The following is a 16,177-nucleotide window of genomic DNA, read 5'->3' on the forward strand; positions in this document are numbered from 1 at the left end:
AATTTTTATTTTTGTGATGCAAATGCACACAGATGAGGACATGAATAAAGCAAAAGATAAATACGAAGCTTAAAATTGAGACTAAGGTAAAACAGATAATGATGGTGAGGACAGGGAGACGGTCGTTAGCTGAGTTACAATGTAAAGAGGTAGTGGGTGTCATGGGGGGAATCTACACTTGGCGGTTACTCATTGGGGCCCTAGTCTGGATAAGTAGCTGTTTAAGTGGCTGCAATATCCAGACCGTGATTGAACCAGAGTAACGCTGGTCTCTCGTGGCAGTCGAAGCTCTGTGTCTGCAACGGTTACATTGAGCTCCGATCGCGGCATTCATAGGTCAAATTTCGTAGCAGTTGGTGACCGACTCTCTATGAGTTGGTTGTTGTTGTTGTAGGGGCTACATCAACCCCGCCCTGATCGGCTAGTCCCGCAATCATTGTCCTCATGATGAACTAACAGGAGACTCAGGAAGCGTGTGTAGCTTCTATAGGGTCAGTCCAAAGGGGCAGCGACATTAGTTGAGTGGGGTTTAGTGGGTGTGCGAAGAGATGTCTCGAGTCGTGGGGTGTCTCTCCGCATGCCGGACACCCGCGCACATCTGCATCTAATCTGCTCACGTACGAGTTTAACCTGCTGCAGTAGACAGAGCGAAGTTGCGCTAATGTTGTCCGAGGCAGACGAAGCTCTGTCTCGTGCACGTCTGGTGGTTGTGTTCCCAAAACGCCATTCACAGATCGAGTCAGTGTAGGTCGGTATGGATGCCTTCTGGCGTGCCATGGCGAGGGCTCCTCCGGGGAGCATTTGAACCTCGTCGTGCAGATGACGTTGCGGCGACATCAGAAGGCATGTCTGTAGCTTCGTCCTGCTAGTCCCCAGCGACCACAGGGGCGCTGCATAGTTCAGAGCCGGCCGACCAATGGCCTTGTATGATGCCAACAACGTTTCTTTGTCTTTGCCACAGGTCCTGACGGCTAGCGACTTCAGGACCTTGTTGCCGGTTTGTACTCTATTGGCAAATGCGATGATATACACCGAGGAAGAGAGCAGATAATCGAATGCAACTTCAGGAATTTTCGGTTCTTTTTGAAATTGTTGGAATTGGTTCTCCATCGACGTGAATTCCCAGCTGTAGTCTAATCTCCTCCATCGAGGTGGTGGAAAAGGTTGCCGAGGATTTCTTAGGGGGAGGGTTAGGCTCCTTGCAGGAAAGAAGCGAGAAAGTTCGAAGAGGTAACTGTTTTCTTTCGAGCACAGTCAGCAATGCTATTTCCGGGCGCCATTAGCGAGCAGTCGTCAGCATTAAAGACAATAGCTACTCCCTCTGTGGAGAGAGGAAGCCTCAATGTCTCTAGTAGCGTGGAGTGTTTGACGGTGGAGGTTCATTGAATGCCCGATCTGCTGATTACATACAACGTATTCTTAAAAAAGCTAACACACTTTGCTGAAAACGATAAATAATTTGTTGTTATCGTATTATTCATAATATCGCGTTTATTTGAATTCAGAAAAAAATATACAATATCACTTAGTACAATGTAAATATTGTAAAAGACAGTAACACTTATCGACTAGTAAAATACAATAGATAATTATGTCGAATATGCATGCAGAAAACTGTTATTTTCCTAAATCGCATTTAATGCCTACGTGAAAAATTAAATACAATTTTTATTATACTCGTTTTAACTTATCATTTGCAACCTGATTGAATACTCGCAATTACAATCACTGGTTGAATAAATGTATTTTCGGCTTCTTTTGTTTCTATATTTGCTTCTAGAGTATCATTAGTTTTATTGCATGCTGCTATTGCGTATATTTTATATTAGTAATTCAATATGAGAATAGCTACTTATATGTATATACACCTGCGTTCAACTAATTAGCAATGAAATTCAAAATGATATTGTTTGCAAATTATGTTTATTTTTTATTTTTAATAATTTTCATTTAAAATATAATTCAATCTGTAACAGAAACCACAACAATAAAAGTTTCAAAAATGCAAAATTGCAAAAAAAAAATCAAATTTTTGATGAAAATTTCCAAATTTTTAATCAGAATATTTAGAAAATTTTGCGGATGTTGCGTATATTTTTTCATATAAAAAAAATTGATCATGTGTTATATGGAAGAAAATGCGCAACAACCTACAAAAAAAAAATCAACGGTAATTTTTAACAGTTTGAGACTTGCTCTTTCTTAGACTACAATTGAATGGGCTACAGAAATCTTGATGACAGCTTTTAAAAGTTTGATAAATGTTTTTTGCAATTTATGCAGACTTTGAAGCTTTTATTATTGTGGTTTCTTTTACACGTTTAATTATATTTTAAATAAAAATTATAAAATAAACATAATTTGCAAACAATATCATTTTGAATTTCGTTTCTAATTAGTTGAACGCAGGTGTATGTATGCTACATTTATAATGACATAAATTTTATGAATGATAAATAAGCCTTATAGGTTAGTTATGAATATTGTTCAGTATTTTTAGGTTCACGCTTAGCACACAAAGGAGCTGGATCACAATTAAAAGTCGAATTTCCATTGGTTGTATATGCTTAGTTTCAAGAAATGATTTGGCTTCGAAATGTCTTCTTTTCGAATAGCTTAGATAGTGGAATATAATAGTAATACAATAAAATGGATTTGGACAACAAAATAATGGTTTCGCACTTAATTATTATCAAAGTGTTTTCATGTTCAGTAGGTCTTTGCAAACACGAAAAATGTTAATAAATATTTAAACATTTTACAAGTTAGTTATATTAACCAAGTATTAAAATCGTGAACTACTGATTCTCTTCAGCTCTATAACAACAATAAAGCATTTTGTAGTTAAAATTTTAAGATAATCCAGTGATAATTTCGCACGTTTCATAATATAGAGAATTAAATCAAAATTTACGTTTTTGGATATTTCTTCATAGAATTAATAAGCTTCGTTAAGAGAATCTGTTAAGTCTAACAGATTATTAAACTTCCCAAAAATGGTGAAGATGTGTATTTCCAACTTTTTATACTTTTGTATACCCATAATATGAATTTATCAAACTTTGATTGCGTTTTGTCACAAAATCCTTATTTAAATAACTCTCTATTATTTAACGTGCGATATATTTCGCTGTCGGTATGTGCGTTGTGTATCTTTTCTTTGAATAATTTTTTTCTTTCGGTGATATAACATATTTTTTTAATGTATTAATTTAATGTCTTTTAAATGCTTTCCCATGAACATCGTGACAAATATCTTTGTCTGTTTATACTGCGCATGTAATATTTCAAATATTTCCTCTACTTAACCTTTGGTCGTTAGTCTAGAAATCATTCCAATTCTACCGCCAGTGTTTAACTAGGAACTCTCTTCTATTAAAGAAAAACGCAGCAAACGACCAACGTCTGCACATGATAGATCCTGAAAATATCAAACACAGCAATAAAAAAACAATCTGTAAAAAAATCCACCAACTTACCTTAACCACAGCTTCATGTACACTAGTGCCCGCGATACGAAACAACACCGGCTCATCACATTCCCATCTACTCTGTTTCAGCACATCGCAGGCATCGTAAACGAAGTCATCGGTTATACCCTCACATTGCTCAATATTGACACATTTGAGGTGCGTACAACGGCGCAGCAGCACCAAAAGTCCGATATTTGTTACCGCGCGGCAATTATGTATATCAAGCTCTTCTAGCAGCGGCAGACGTTCGGCGAATTCGAAGAGACACTCATCGGTTAGATTGTCATTATTTGGACAGATTAATTTGCGTAGTTTTTGCAGCCTTGCTAGATAAATGGCACGTTCGTGTGTGATGCAATTCCTTGCTGATAACTCGAGTAGTTCAAGCTGCTGTGACTTATGTGCCGATAATGCTATGAATAAAGTTTCGCGCACAGCCCCGAATGAATGCACCGAGAGTTGACGCAAGGAATGTAGTTGTGCGACACAATCATAATTTACCTCCTTTTCGCAAGAGATTTTAAGTTGTTCCAATTGACGACAGTTTCGCACCATTTCGGTGTAGGCGCGAGATGTGAGCATTTTACAATGACGTATATCTAAGCAACGCAAATTAAATAAGCACTTGCAGATATCGATAAAGTGGCTAGTTTGCACATTTTCGCAGCCATAAAGGCTTAGCTCATGTAGCTGATATAATTTACTTAGATTTTTGCCTGTAAGTGCACAGTTCGAATATAAATAACAAGAATATAATTAAATAATATGCGCCTTAAAATGAGTAGTATTATTCTTACCCGTCAACTCGAAACTCTGATCCAATACCAAAGCAACCAAATTGGGCAGTTTTCTTAAGGCTAGCACAGCGCTATCATTTAGCGAGAAGTTGTGCAATTCCACATAGGTAACGGCATGAAAACGCTCCAAGAGTCGCAACAAGCTTGCTGACTCTACATTGTTACAGTTGAGATTTACACGACGCACACGTGGACTCAACTCACTAATAAAATCAATGCGATCTTGATAATTATAAGGCACCGCACCATTCAGCTCTTCTATATTAGCGCCAGCCATCTCAAAGAATTCACGTATATCCCATAAAGTCATGCCGATTAATTGAGTCATGTTGAATACTTTGGGAGCGTATTTGCAGGTATGCTTGAAAATATCACGAAATCGCCGACAAACGCGTGAAAAACGTATCTGATCACGTAGTGGCAAATATTGACAAATTGCTTCTAGGCATTCATCATTCAGTTGTAAGATACTGGTGCGTACAGGTGTGTAAAAATCAATCAAATCTCCATTTATATTCAGCGTAGCAATGCGTGCGTTAAAGTCAACTCCACCTTTATATGCTTCTGGTTGCTCCCAACTTTCGCAAGCATTAACAAAGAAGCGCTTCTTCTGCAATTCATGGCAGGAGCGTTGGAGCGACCTAAAAATTGTAAGATGAGTAGAGATGTAAGTACACACGCATATACATATAATTAATGGGCATATATTCCATTATCTAAACACATGCTTGATTAATTAAGTGTATTTTTTTTATACTTACTTCGCGGCTGCCAGTGGATGTGCAAAATGGACCACACCAATAGGCGGTTCTGTGGTGCCTATGGCATGTTTATCGCGCTTCAAATACACCTTGAGTACATCACCGAATTGCGAAAAGTACTTATAAAGCTCCAACTCGGTGACCTATAAATATTAGCATAGTTAATTAAGCATTCTAATGCGACATTAGTGCGTCACTGAATTACCTTGCCATGTAACTGATACGCCGTGACATTGTAGACTAATAGGTCATCCTCTGTGTAAGCTTTGTCGTCGAGGAAATAATAATTTGACTTAACTAAGCCATAAACAAGAACGGACGTAAACATGTAAACAAATATAGACGAATTTATAAAAATTTAATCACTGCAATGCCCACAAATGCATTCTGAAAATATTCTTTCACAGCTCTACTTACGTTTGGTGAAATCCATCAGCTGCTCTTAAAAAACAGTTTAAGCTATTTCAATGCTCTTTCGTTCTTCAAATTGCATTAATTATTAATTGTTTTTTCAAACCATTAGTCACTAATTAATAAACCACAACAAAATCAATCCATCCACTAAATAAAGCGCTTATAAAAATTCTAATTGCATGCTTCTTCTTCCTGTGTAGGACATTCGCAATAAGTACCTTATAGTGTAATCATAAAGTGGGTAGTCGGTTTTATATAAGCTTTGGATTAAATATGTACCTTGACATCGGTAACTTCGGCCCATAAGAAGAACTAGATATGGTAAGGGTCTTCACATTAATTTCAGGAGTTTTGGTAAACTGCTAGTTGGTACTTGGCAATTTTATCAGGACGTTCATACCTTTTCAGCTTTATTTTTATAGTTTGGTAAACTACGTTTATCAACAGCTGATTCTTATCTTTTTTTTAATATAAAAAAAAAAATTGTAACAGAAAATTATAGGAACTTTATTTACGCGTATGCGTTATGCCTTTCGGCAGCGTGCGGTTGCAAAATTGGATACATATAGAACAGCTGATTGCAGTTGACTGACTACCAGGAAAATTATCAAGCTCCCACCACAAAAATTCAGCAACCGGTACAAAGATATTAAAATAATTTTACACAAACTAAATACATTGTGAAAAATTACCGAAAACCGTGTTACCGAATACCAAGCTCCGTGTGTGAATAAATAATAAAGATATTTTTCACTTCATACCGCATTTTTCGGCATCTGAAATTGCTGAGATAAACTTCGCACCCTTGAAAAACCGGTTTCAGCCGATCTGAAAAGAGCAGTGTATCGAGGCTAAATTAATGTGCCTTGGAAACTACTATGTCGGACTTAAAGTAGAGCTCCACAGCAAGCTTTTTAGGCATTCAACGCTTATCAGGCTCACGTTCATCCCCCGTAACCCGGGCTTCTTAGGGTGCCTTCCCCTGCTCCCAGGTACCGGAGATACCAATTGATTCTCGATGCGCTAACGCCAGATCTGTTGTGGTGATCAAAGGCGACGGGTAGACCCGGCAGGGGTATTGGTGGGGGTCTACACGTACGATGCCTGTTAGCTTGTCTCTGCCACCCTGGTTCCTGTGACGCTGGTATTGTCCGACTGGGAGATCGGCGGTGTAGACCCAGTGACCCCTCACGGTGCCTGCTGCTGGAATGGCGGCTGTTTCTAGATCGATGCCTTTTCTTCAAACGGCGCCGACTCTTGGAGTGGTGCCGGCTCTTGGAGCGATCCCAATTCTCGTAACTTCGCCGGCTCTTCGACCAAAATTTACTTACGGAGCAGTGTTGTCTCTCTACTTCCTGCTGCTTGGGACTGGGATATCCATTTACGTAAAGTCCACGGCCACACTGTCAACGAGGGGGAAAATTCCTTTGTCATTTGTGAGTCTCTAACTCGACGAAGAAGTGAACGGATCAAGTATACCGACCATAGAACACTCTAAAATTTCAGGTGTTACACTCCTAAAGCAACAAATGATCAGCAAAAGGCTCCGCTGTAGCATCAAAGTTCTCCAGCTGTTGGCCGGCACGACATGTGGAAAGGACAAGGCACACGATGTTATCATCCGGTCTGTAGCGAACTTCGTCGCTGTACTTAGTACGGTGAGACTAAATGAAACCCCCTATAAATTTTCTGGAATAACACTCTCCGATTTAGCACATTGTGTTGGATTGTCTTTCTAACCTCAACCTAATAGGCAAAAAGCTATCACAGCAGTATGTAAGATGCAAAAGTAGCCAATTGGAAGGAGGTATGTCTACTTGGACTAACTGAGCTTCGTCGGGAAATGGTAACATCCGAGCTCTACTGTTAACATCAGAAAAGTTGTCAGGCGCTCTTATCAGTTTCGAACTGGAACGGACTACATAGTTCGCCCTGCGGTAATAAAAAGTGTACAAATAAATATTCGGTGGGCAAGGTTTGGTCGAGCTTCTCATCAAGTACAGGATATATATCAAAATTGCTTTCTCGGATGAGGCATCGAAACTTACTTACATATGTAGCTTTGGTTAGATCTGCTAATATTTGGATCGTTGTCATCAAGCTTAAGCGGTAGGTCGAGAAAGTGTGATATGAAAAGGGTATTAATTGAAGGGCCGTTTACGATAGAAGTAGCCGTTTACATTCAAGTACAGCTGATCAATCATCGAGCTTTAGTCCTTCCAAACGGCAATGGAAGTCATTAATATCAGAATTGACTGATTGCCTCAGACTTCTAGGAAGGAAAAGACCTCATCAGATATTGGGGTAGCTATCGCAGGTAAGCTTCAAGGTTTCTGGGTTAAATACCATACATTTTGAAACAAATAAATACAAGTTCTAAAAATAAAGATGTCTCCAAGGTTGAAATTGCGAATTAGAAGTCGTTTCTTATATGAAAAAGTTGTTACATCTTACTTCAAGAGGATTTAGTATCAAACAAATTTTCGTCTCCCGCGCGCTAAAATCAGCCAACGTCACAAATAAAAAATCCGCAATCTTAAACGTTCACTAGACCGTACCAGAAAAAAAGTTAGCCGTTAAATATTTTTTGCAGGGCAACTTCAATTTTTTTATAATTTTATTTTTTGGCCGAACGTAGGGATTACCTTTTAACATTTTTTGTCATATCTTCGGATCTTAATCCTTTCAGTACAAGCGCCCAATATTGGATAATCTTTTTTGTGCTTAAAACCCATTTTTCGTAAATAAGAGCTTTTATTGTTAAGATTACAGGTTTTCGAGAAAATTATACCATTCTTATTTACCGCATTCCTTTAATCGTTTTTTTTCATTTACAAGTACTCCGTTCTACTAGTACTTCACTATCAGATCTCAATTCCTATCACCATAACGTACCACCCTAATTCCAGTAAATTAAATCTCACCAGATATATTTAAACTTTTACTGAGGAAGTATATCAATTGTTCCAGTAGAACTATTTTTAAACAATTTTTTAGTGCCGAATGTATTTAGGTGTCACCGAATAATGTAGAAATGCGATTCTTAGGTTCGGTCAAAAATATATATTTTTTTAATTTAATTTCCTTGGAAAAATAATTTAGACTCAGAGGTGTACGGCGAACTTTTTTCTTGTTTTCTTGTAAGGTGGTACGGTTTACTGTACACCCAAGCGGTCAAAATGTTTAACCCCACGGAGAAAAAAAAATACTATAAAAACCAGAAATATTACATTATGATTACTTTCTGTTTATTCATATTTTCCATTTTCACATTTAGATGTAATTCTTGATACAATTTTGTATTTATTTTTGTATTCATTTTTTTTGTTCACATCATCGTTTTTTGAATGTATGTATGTATGTTCATATGCTATGCGCTTAAAATATGTATTTATTTTTATTTTTGTTTAAACTAAAATTTTGTAAACATTTATCTTTCTTTTAATAATACAAATAAATACCTGTATACTTATTTAATACAGTCACTGGCTGTAATATTTCTTGTTGCTTACAATATGTACCCTATATTTATTTATTTATTTATTTTTTTCACTATATAAGCAAACTTCTTGCATAATATTATGAGCACATTTTCACTCGCATGTTTGCATTTTTATTGTTGTTGTTGTTGAGCAAATGTTGGTGTGTGTTCGAGCTTGTTTAATCTTTCAAAATGCATGCAATTATTGGTTAAATTTAATGCCTTTATTTGTAATAAAGGGTTGCATTTTAAAATTTTTTAGACTTTCTTCATTATTATATTTTGTGTGTATGTGTGTTTTTTATTTAAGTATGTATGTATGTATGCATATATACAGTGATTTTATTTTTAAGAAATAATGCTGTATGTGCTTAGTGTTTAGTATCATTATTTTCCGTTTAAAAACTAGTGTGGCATCTCTGTCAAGCGCCACAGTTACAATCAGCATTTTTTCTACATTGAATATTCGGCATAAATATTTGAGTTCTTTTAATGTGTTATTTGTTTTCGCATTATATACTGTACTTTTATTAATTTCTTTTAACATTTTGGTTTAATTTTTATTATTTTATACATATATTTTTTTTAATTTCCTCTTTAAATTTGTTTACTTTAGTTGATTTTATTTAATTTCACAATCATGGAAGTCTACGCGTAAATAGTATTATGCCTTAATTTAAAATAAAACAAAAACTTTGCTTACTCAAAATCTCTTGCCCTAACTTATGACTTCATCTCACACACTAATTACTAAATGGACTTTTTTGCTTCGATTCTCAGTAAGTTTTACTGCAATTAGCGTATTTTTATGTAATTTCTTTTATTTATTATTATACCAACATGAAATCTTAATTTATTGTATCCAGTTTTTTTTTTGTGATGTTTACTGTGGAAATTGGTCACTTACATATAGTGTGACCAGCATAAAGTTTTTCTAACGTTCAATCAGAAGTAACCATATTTTACAAGTTTAACTTCAAATGGAATTTCTGTGGATCTTCGACTATCGTATTTTTTGAAATAATAATAGAATAATTTTTGGTTACTCTTTAAGCTTGCTACATTTTGACTTTTTGTAATTACATCTATTTTTTATCTTCTGTCTTTTTGGCACCCTTATTCACACATACAGGTCTCCCGTATTTACTTTCTTTCTTTCAACACATTTTTCTCTTTTCGCCCCCTTTCATTTTCACTTTGCTACCTTCTTTTAGTTAAAAAAAAAAAAATGAATATCTAGTCTTTGCGTTGCTTGTATGTGTTTTTTCTCTTTTTTAGTTTTTTTTCACTTATTCGTACATTTTTATGTATTTATTATTTTATTTTCTTATTTCCTATACATTTTTGCTTTATAAATAACCTAAACAGTATTTACTTGAAATTCTTATTTGCGTTTTTCAATGTTTCGTTTCCAACTATTCGAATTTTTTTAAATAGTTTTTTTTTAATAACACCCACTTAAAACTAAAAATGTAATAAAACAAGCATTTTACCTGTTTAACAGATTAATTTTCAAACCACCAAAAATTATTTATATTTTTTACTACTTTTTATTTTCAAAAAATTTTTTGTATAAAATTTCGTTGCTAATGTTGTGTTTTGTATGCATATTATGTACTTTTTTGTACATGTTTTTTGTTTTTCTCTTTCCTGTGAATGTTTGACAGATAGAAGAATTTGAAGTTGTGGCAAATGCACCATTTTGCTGAAGTATCAAACATAGCACTTTGACGCACGTAACAAAAGTTGGTATTAAAATGGTTTTAATTTGTTCATTGCATAGTATTCAATTAACTAATAGAATAACTAAAGTTAGAATAATTAAAAAAACTTTGAACATATTTTTTTGGTTGAAAGCTTCGAATCTTTTATTTTGAAAAAAATTGTGTTATTTTTTTTTTGTGCTTGTACATAATAAAAAGGCTGTCTCACTGCGGATGCCATATTTACAAAAATGCATTTAATGTTTTCGGGAGCACTTTCGGAAATAAAAAAATGAAATAGAAATGTATTTAAAAAAAATTAAATGACTTAAAATAATTAAATTACTAATTAAAAAAAAATCTAAATGTAAACAGAAAAAATTAAATATAACGAAAAAAACATAATTAAAGAAAGAATAGTTTTAAAAACTAAATTAAACAAAAATCAAATTGAAATTAGGTAAAATTTAAAAAATAAAAAAGAGATGAATTAAATAAAGTAAAAAAAAATACTGGAAATGAGATAAAGCGCATAAAGTAAACGAAACACTTTAAAATAAAGCACAATACCAAAAAAAAAACATAAAAATATGGTAAAACAAAACAAAACTGAAGTACAATGAAAAAAATTAAGAATAAAACGAAGTAAAAAAAAAAAAAAATATTTTCAATTATACGAACATAGAACAAAAAATTATATGAACATAATACAAGATAAAAAATTTAGTTTGACTGCTACCCTTGTCAACTTGTTGAACTCCATTAAAAAAATTGTGAGATGCGGTCAAATAATGTGCAATATTTTTTAAAAGTCACTTTATAGCATAAATTCAAATAACGAATGCTAACATAAATATGTATATATATTTTTAAGTTCTTTGCCTCTTGCAATTTAATGTTTTTCAAAGAGTGGAGTTAATCCATTTGGCAATTGAGGCATTCAACTATTAATTTTTATGGCACGAATTTCAAACCACTCTAATTTGATAAATCTAAAATTTTTACAAAATTCACACTAAATTCCTTATGATAAATTCAATACCCTTAAACTGGAAAAACCTCGAATATTTCGAAAGGGGCGAAAATGTTTCGGATTTCGAGTTTTCCACTTATTAAAGTTAAAGGAAAACGACCAAATATTTTTGAACTCACAATTGTGCATTTTTAAGTGAGGTGAACTTTTCAATATATGATTAATAAAATTTTTCGAAAAAAAACATAAAATTGTCTCAGCTTTGCTTATAAACAACCATTTGAAAGTAGTAAATAGTTTTAAAAACAAATTTTTTTCCGGCAAAAATATTTTTAAAATAAACCGATTGCATTTGGAGTATAATATTTTTTTTTTGTTTTGTTTGTATTTTTAAAAATATTTTTCAAAAAACTGTAAAAACCAATTATTGCTAAAATTTTTACACTAGATGTTTTGAAGATATTAAAAAAAAATATTTTTCAGCTTTGCTGCCAAACAACAATTTAAAAAAAAAATAATAATTTGTTTCGAAATATGTAATCCGATTTTATAAACAGTGGGGGAAAATTTGCTTTTTTAGCTTTTGTGGTCAAACTTTATTTTAAGAATATTTTTCAAAGAAAACCTTAAAAATCTCTTGCTAAAATTACACAACTAAATTAAAAGAATCCTTTCAGCCTAATGTTGGAAAATAAATGAAAAAAAATGATTTTAAATTTATCTTATATTAAAAATAAATGTTTCAAAGACCACTGCCCAACGACCATTTGAATATTATTATTCTGAAAAAAAAAATTTCACTAAAAAATCTACTTATTCAAAAATAAAAGAAGTTTTTGTCAACAATTTTGCTGAGCTTGAGCCAAGGCATACCAAACAGTTAGTAGCATTAGAGCAAAAACAATATTTGCGTGTATTTTGTTGTTGCTTCTGGTATCGAAAGTGTCAAAACTGTTCTGAAATACAAAAAAAATAAGATGTAAAAGATTTAAATTGGAAAAAATATAAATTGTTTCAGCTTCCTAAATATCTTAGTAAAATTGCTTGCTTGTTTCACATGCAAATAGGTTTTAACAATTTAGAATTTTGGGGAGAAAAAAAATGAAAATATTTGACATTTCGAGACCAAATAATTAAAAAATAAAAATCAAATCAGCTGATACTACCTATTCAATGTGCCTTGGCTTGAGCCCATTTTTTAAGTTTTTTTTTGTGAAAAAACCACAATAATTTACAAAAGGTGGAAATTTGTATTTAATTTATTGCGTTCAAATTTTCATTAAAAAGTATTTTTCCAACATCCACGGTTGTCATTACCCTGTAACCAGCACCAAACTCTCGCACTAAGTATGAAATGTCAACAGTGTTTTTAACGTAAAAATGCACACTACAGTACTAAAAAAATATTTTTCTACTTGCACTTTGTTTCATACACATTTTGTGTTTTTATTGTTTTTAGCTTATGAACTAATACATTTTTTTACATAATTTCTTACATAAATAACATGCATATGTACTACGACGGAATATACTATTAATGATCAATCTTAATGCCGCTACAGATACTCGTACATAAATGTTATAATATTGTAAAAATATTTTAAATAAAATAAGTTTTTAAACATTTTATTTTATAAGAAATATATTTTAAGCAGTCAATTTTTTTTTATATTTAAATTCTCGTATATTTTTCTAAGGTCATTGAAACTCACACAATTTTTATAAAATGCCAGTTAAATACAACCATACAATTATCGGCAGCAAAAGAAAAAACTAAGAAAAAAGTGTGAGTCCATGAAAATATTTTATTTTATTGGTTAATATTGCAGAATAGTAACAAAATAGTACCGCAATATATATGTAAAAAATAATAAAAAATAGAAACAAAATCATCTTATATGCATGTACACACATATGTATTAAAGATGCCCGAAGTTTGTAATTTCAAAAACATCATGCACGTTAATTCAGCAAAAACATTTACTTTTTTTTTAATTTTTGCGCCTTTTGAAATACAACCCACAAATGCTTCGGATTTTGTTTATTGTGACGCATACAACTAAATTAATTTAGAATTGAGTGTTTAAATAAAACTAAAGACTTAAATAAACTATAAAAATATACAAAAATACATAAATATATGAAACATGTGAGAAATCGGTACGCGTGGGAATAATAGTGCGATAACTTTTGCTTTTTGAAATATACACATGCATATGTATAAGGGTGTATGCAAAATACATTAGGGTCGTCCTCATAAAAATTTTCTAATTTTTAAAATTGTTGTACATACAGAAAAAACTTGAATATTTGTGATATAAAGGAGGAGGCTAACAAACTGGCATGGATATAAGCAGCTACTCGACCTTTAGGCCAGAATCAGTGAAAAGTAAAGAACAGAAGAGTGCATTTATAAAGGAGCCCATTCGGATTACTCATCTGAGCTCCGATACGCCAAAACCCATACAAGAAGTTACAACTCCAAGCTATTTACGAGGCTTATGACCCTCCAAATGAAACATCAACCTCGGTTAAGACATATAACAGAGTCATTGCAGGCCACAAACCCACATGAACACCATGGAAATTAGCTCAGATCACTCCTAATGTCACTGTCTGCCACCCCGGAAACTTCTGCATTGCATTCAGACTTGACGGCTAGATGAGTAATAGATGAGTGGCATATTAGGGGTATTCACATCGATCTCGTTAGTTTTATGCCGTTTCTGTAAATGTAAGAACATTGTTTAACTGCCAAGTAATGTAGGACTACATAGACAAGCTTGGCAAGTTTTACTGTAGTAGACGAAATTGCAATTAGCTATTTGACGGACTTCTAGAAGACCTTTTTATTAGTTGTTTTGGCGACTGGTGTAGGCTAGTTGCAATTGAAAATAACGGGTCTTATAAATAGTACAAAATAAACGTCAGAGGGATTTAATTCAACGGCTTAGGTTACTATAAAAATCTTATTCATGATTGAAGTTGAAAAAAGATTTTTTTCGGTCTCAAAACGTAACTCATAAATTACACCCGACTCGACAACATTAGCATTGCATGCTCTCGTGCTAAAATAGGTACATGGCGAATTTCATCAAATACTATCCAGTGTTGTCAAGTTTCCCGTGTTAATGCACTACTCGAATCAAGATTTTTGGCAATGCCATGGAATTTTCCATACGACTTGACGCTCGAAAAACGACCTGTACCCGTCATGATATTCGCAATGAGGCTGTTTAGCTGAGGGATATGAGGAGGAAAACGTAGAATAATCCTTGAGTTGAAGAAAAAATATATATATAAAAAACCTCACACAGAAAAATATGACACACATTTTTTTGACATTTGATGAATAAAATTATCTTGGATTATTTAAAAAAAGGGACTGAAAGCCATTAATTAAAAAGAATAAAACAAAGCAACCAAATATGGAATTTACTTTTTCTTCAATTTCTTTTTCAAGTCCTGAAGATAAATAGTTTGATTCACTTCAAATTATTATGCATGATTTTAATATACATATTTTATTCATTATTTATTTCGTTCTTTAACTAAATTGTATTAATTATTTTGTCATCAACTGTGAGTTTTACTTAATTTTTATCTCTATTTGCAGGTTTATTATTGTACTGATCATTCTTAGCTTACGCTATTTATATTTTCTGTGTGTTTTGCAATTGAGTTTTATCATTTGGATATCTGATGTTTCTGCAATTTTTTTCAATGTTTTTTTTTTGTACTTACAAACAAACATATACATATGTATATGTATATATTTCTGAGCAAATCATTGATCCTTACAGAGCTTCACAAGATAAACACTATTGCATATAATTTTTCAGTATCTCGTTTATACCTTATTTCCACCGAAAGTTTAACTGCAGTGAAGAGCTCAGGTAAGTTCCAAGAATTTAAACATAGGGTGATCGCCAACTTGTACTTATTATGAGAAATTACCCCATTCGAGTTACAATCTCCTTCTTCCAATAGACATAAACTGCAGTTAAGACTTGGTGGAAATGAACTGTTAGTGTTTTGGGATACGGAAAGTAAAAAATGTAATAAATTCAATCAAATAACTTAAATAAAATCTGAGAAGAAATGTGAAATGTTGCTGGATTGATTAGCGTTTGTTTAGAAGTTATACTGACATTGAAACGAATTCTGTAAGAGGAATTCGCATTCTCGAATGGCCGTGCATTAAGGTGGTCCTTAAAAATATAAATAACATCGGGCAACCCAGTTTTTGTTTTATGTACAAAATAAAGACATCCGCGAAAATTAAAGAAAGCAAATATAGGAGCCGCTGCCAGGGTTTGAAAATTTTGAATTCTTTTTTAAAAATCATAAAAATTCGACAAAATTTTGACCTTTACCAGTTACGACTAAGCAAGTCTATGAATTTATATGAATACATTTCAATAATATGTAAAATTTTTCAGATTGCAAGTGACGATTTTGTCAAATTTTGGCGATTTAAAAAATTTAAATTTTGCAAACCCTGGTAGCAAACCCCAAAATTTTTTTTTAAAGTTCAAAATTTTCGCGGATGCCTTTATTTTTTACGTAGCATAA

General features: G+C 33.0%; 2 protein-coding genes across 2 annotated transcripts; both read right to left on the reverse strand.

Moving 5' to 3' along the window:
* Positions 1-29: 29 nt before the first annotated feature.
* Positions 30-1,925, reverse strand: LOC118744778. The gene is made up of 2 exons (XM_036478092.1): positions 179-1,925; positions 30-129 (listed from the first exon to the last, which is right to left on the reverse strand). The coding sequence occupies exon 1, from the start codon at positions 1,108-1,110 to the stop codon at positions 493-495; it is 618 nt and encodes a 205-aa protein (XP_036333985.1). The 5' UTR covers positions 1,111-1,925; the 3' UTR covers positions 30-129; positions 179-492.
* Positions 1,926-2,353: 428 nt separating this feature from the next.
* LOC118744779 lies at positions 2,354-5,626 on the reverse strand. The gene is made up of 6 exons (XM_036478093.1): positions 5,449-5,626; positions 5,237-5,328; positions 5,032-5,174; positions 4,271-4,911; positions 3,480-4,189; positions 2,354-3,421 (listed from the first exon to the last, which is right to left on the reverse strand). The coding sequence occupies exons 1-6, from the start codon at positions 5,462-5,464 to the stop codon at positions 3,359-3,361; spliced, it is 1,665 nt and encodes a 554-aa protein (XP_036333986.1). The 5' UTR covers positions 5,465-5,626; the 3' UTR covers positions 2,354-3,358.
* Between the last annotated feature and the right edge of the window lie 10,551 nt (positions 5,627-16,177).

This window comes from Rhagoletis pomonella, unplaced genomic scaffold (genome assembly GCF_013731165.1).
Source record: "Rhagoletis pomonella isolate Grant_MI unplaced genomic scaffold, Rhpom_1.0 Rhpom_scaffold_00008, whole genome shotgun sequence".
Taxonomy (NCBI): Eukaryota; Metazoa; Arthropoda; class Insecta; order Diptera; family Tephritidae; genus Rhagoletis; species Rhagoletis pomonella.

What these genes read in the sequence shown, in the direction of transcription:
- LOC118744778 (XM_036478092.1), bottom strand. Translation starts at nt 1,110, where the DNA reads ATGGAGAACCAATTCCAACAATTTCAAAAAGAACCGAAAATTCCTGAA.
- LOC118744779 (XM_036478093.1), bottom strand. An exon ending in CATCCACTGGCAGCCGCGAA is followed by an intron (nt 4,912 to 5,031) that starts GTAAGTATAAAA and finishes TACAATTTTTAG; the next exon opens with GTCGCTCCAACGCTCCTGCC. An exon ending in TCAGAGTTTCGAGTTGACGG is followed by an intron (nt 4,190 to 4,270) that starts GTAAGAATAATA and finishes GTGCACTTACAG; the next exon opens with GCAAAAATCTAAGTAAATTA.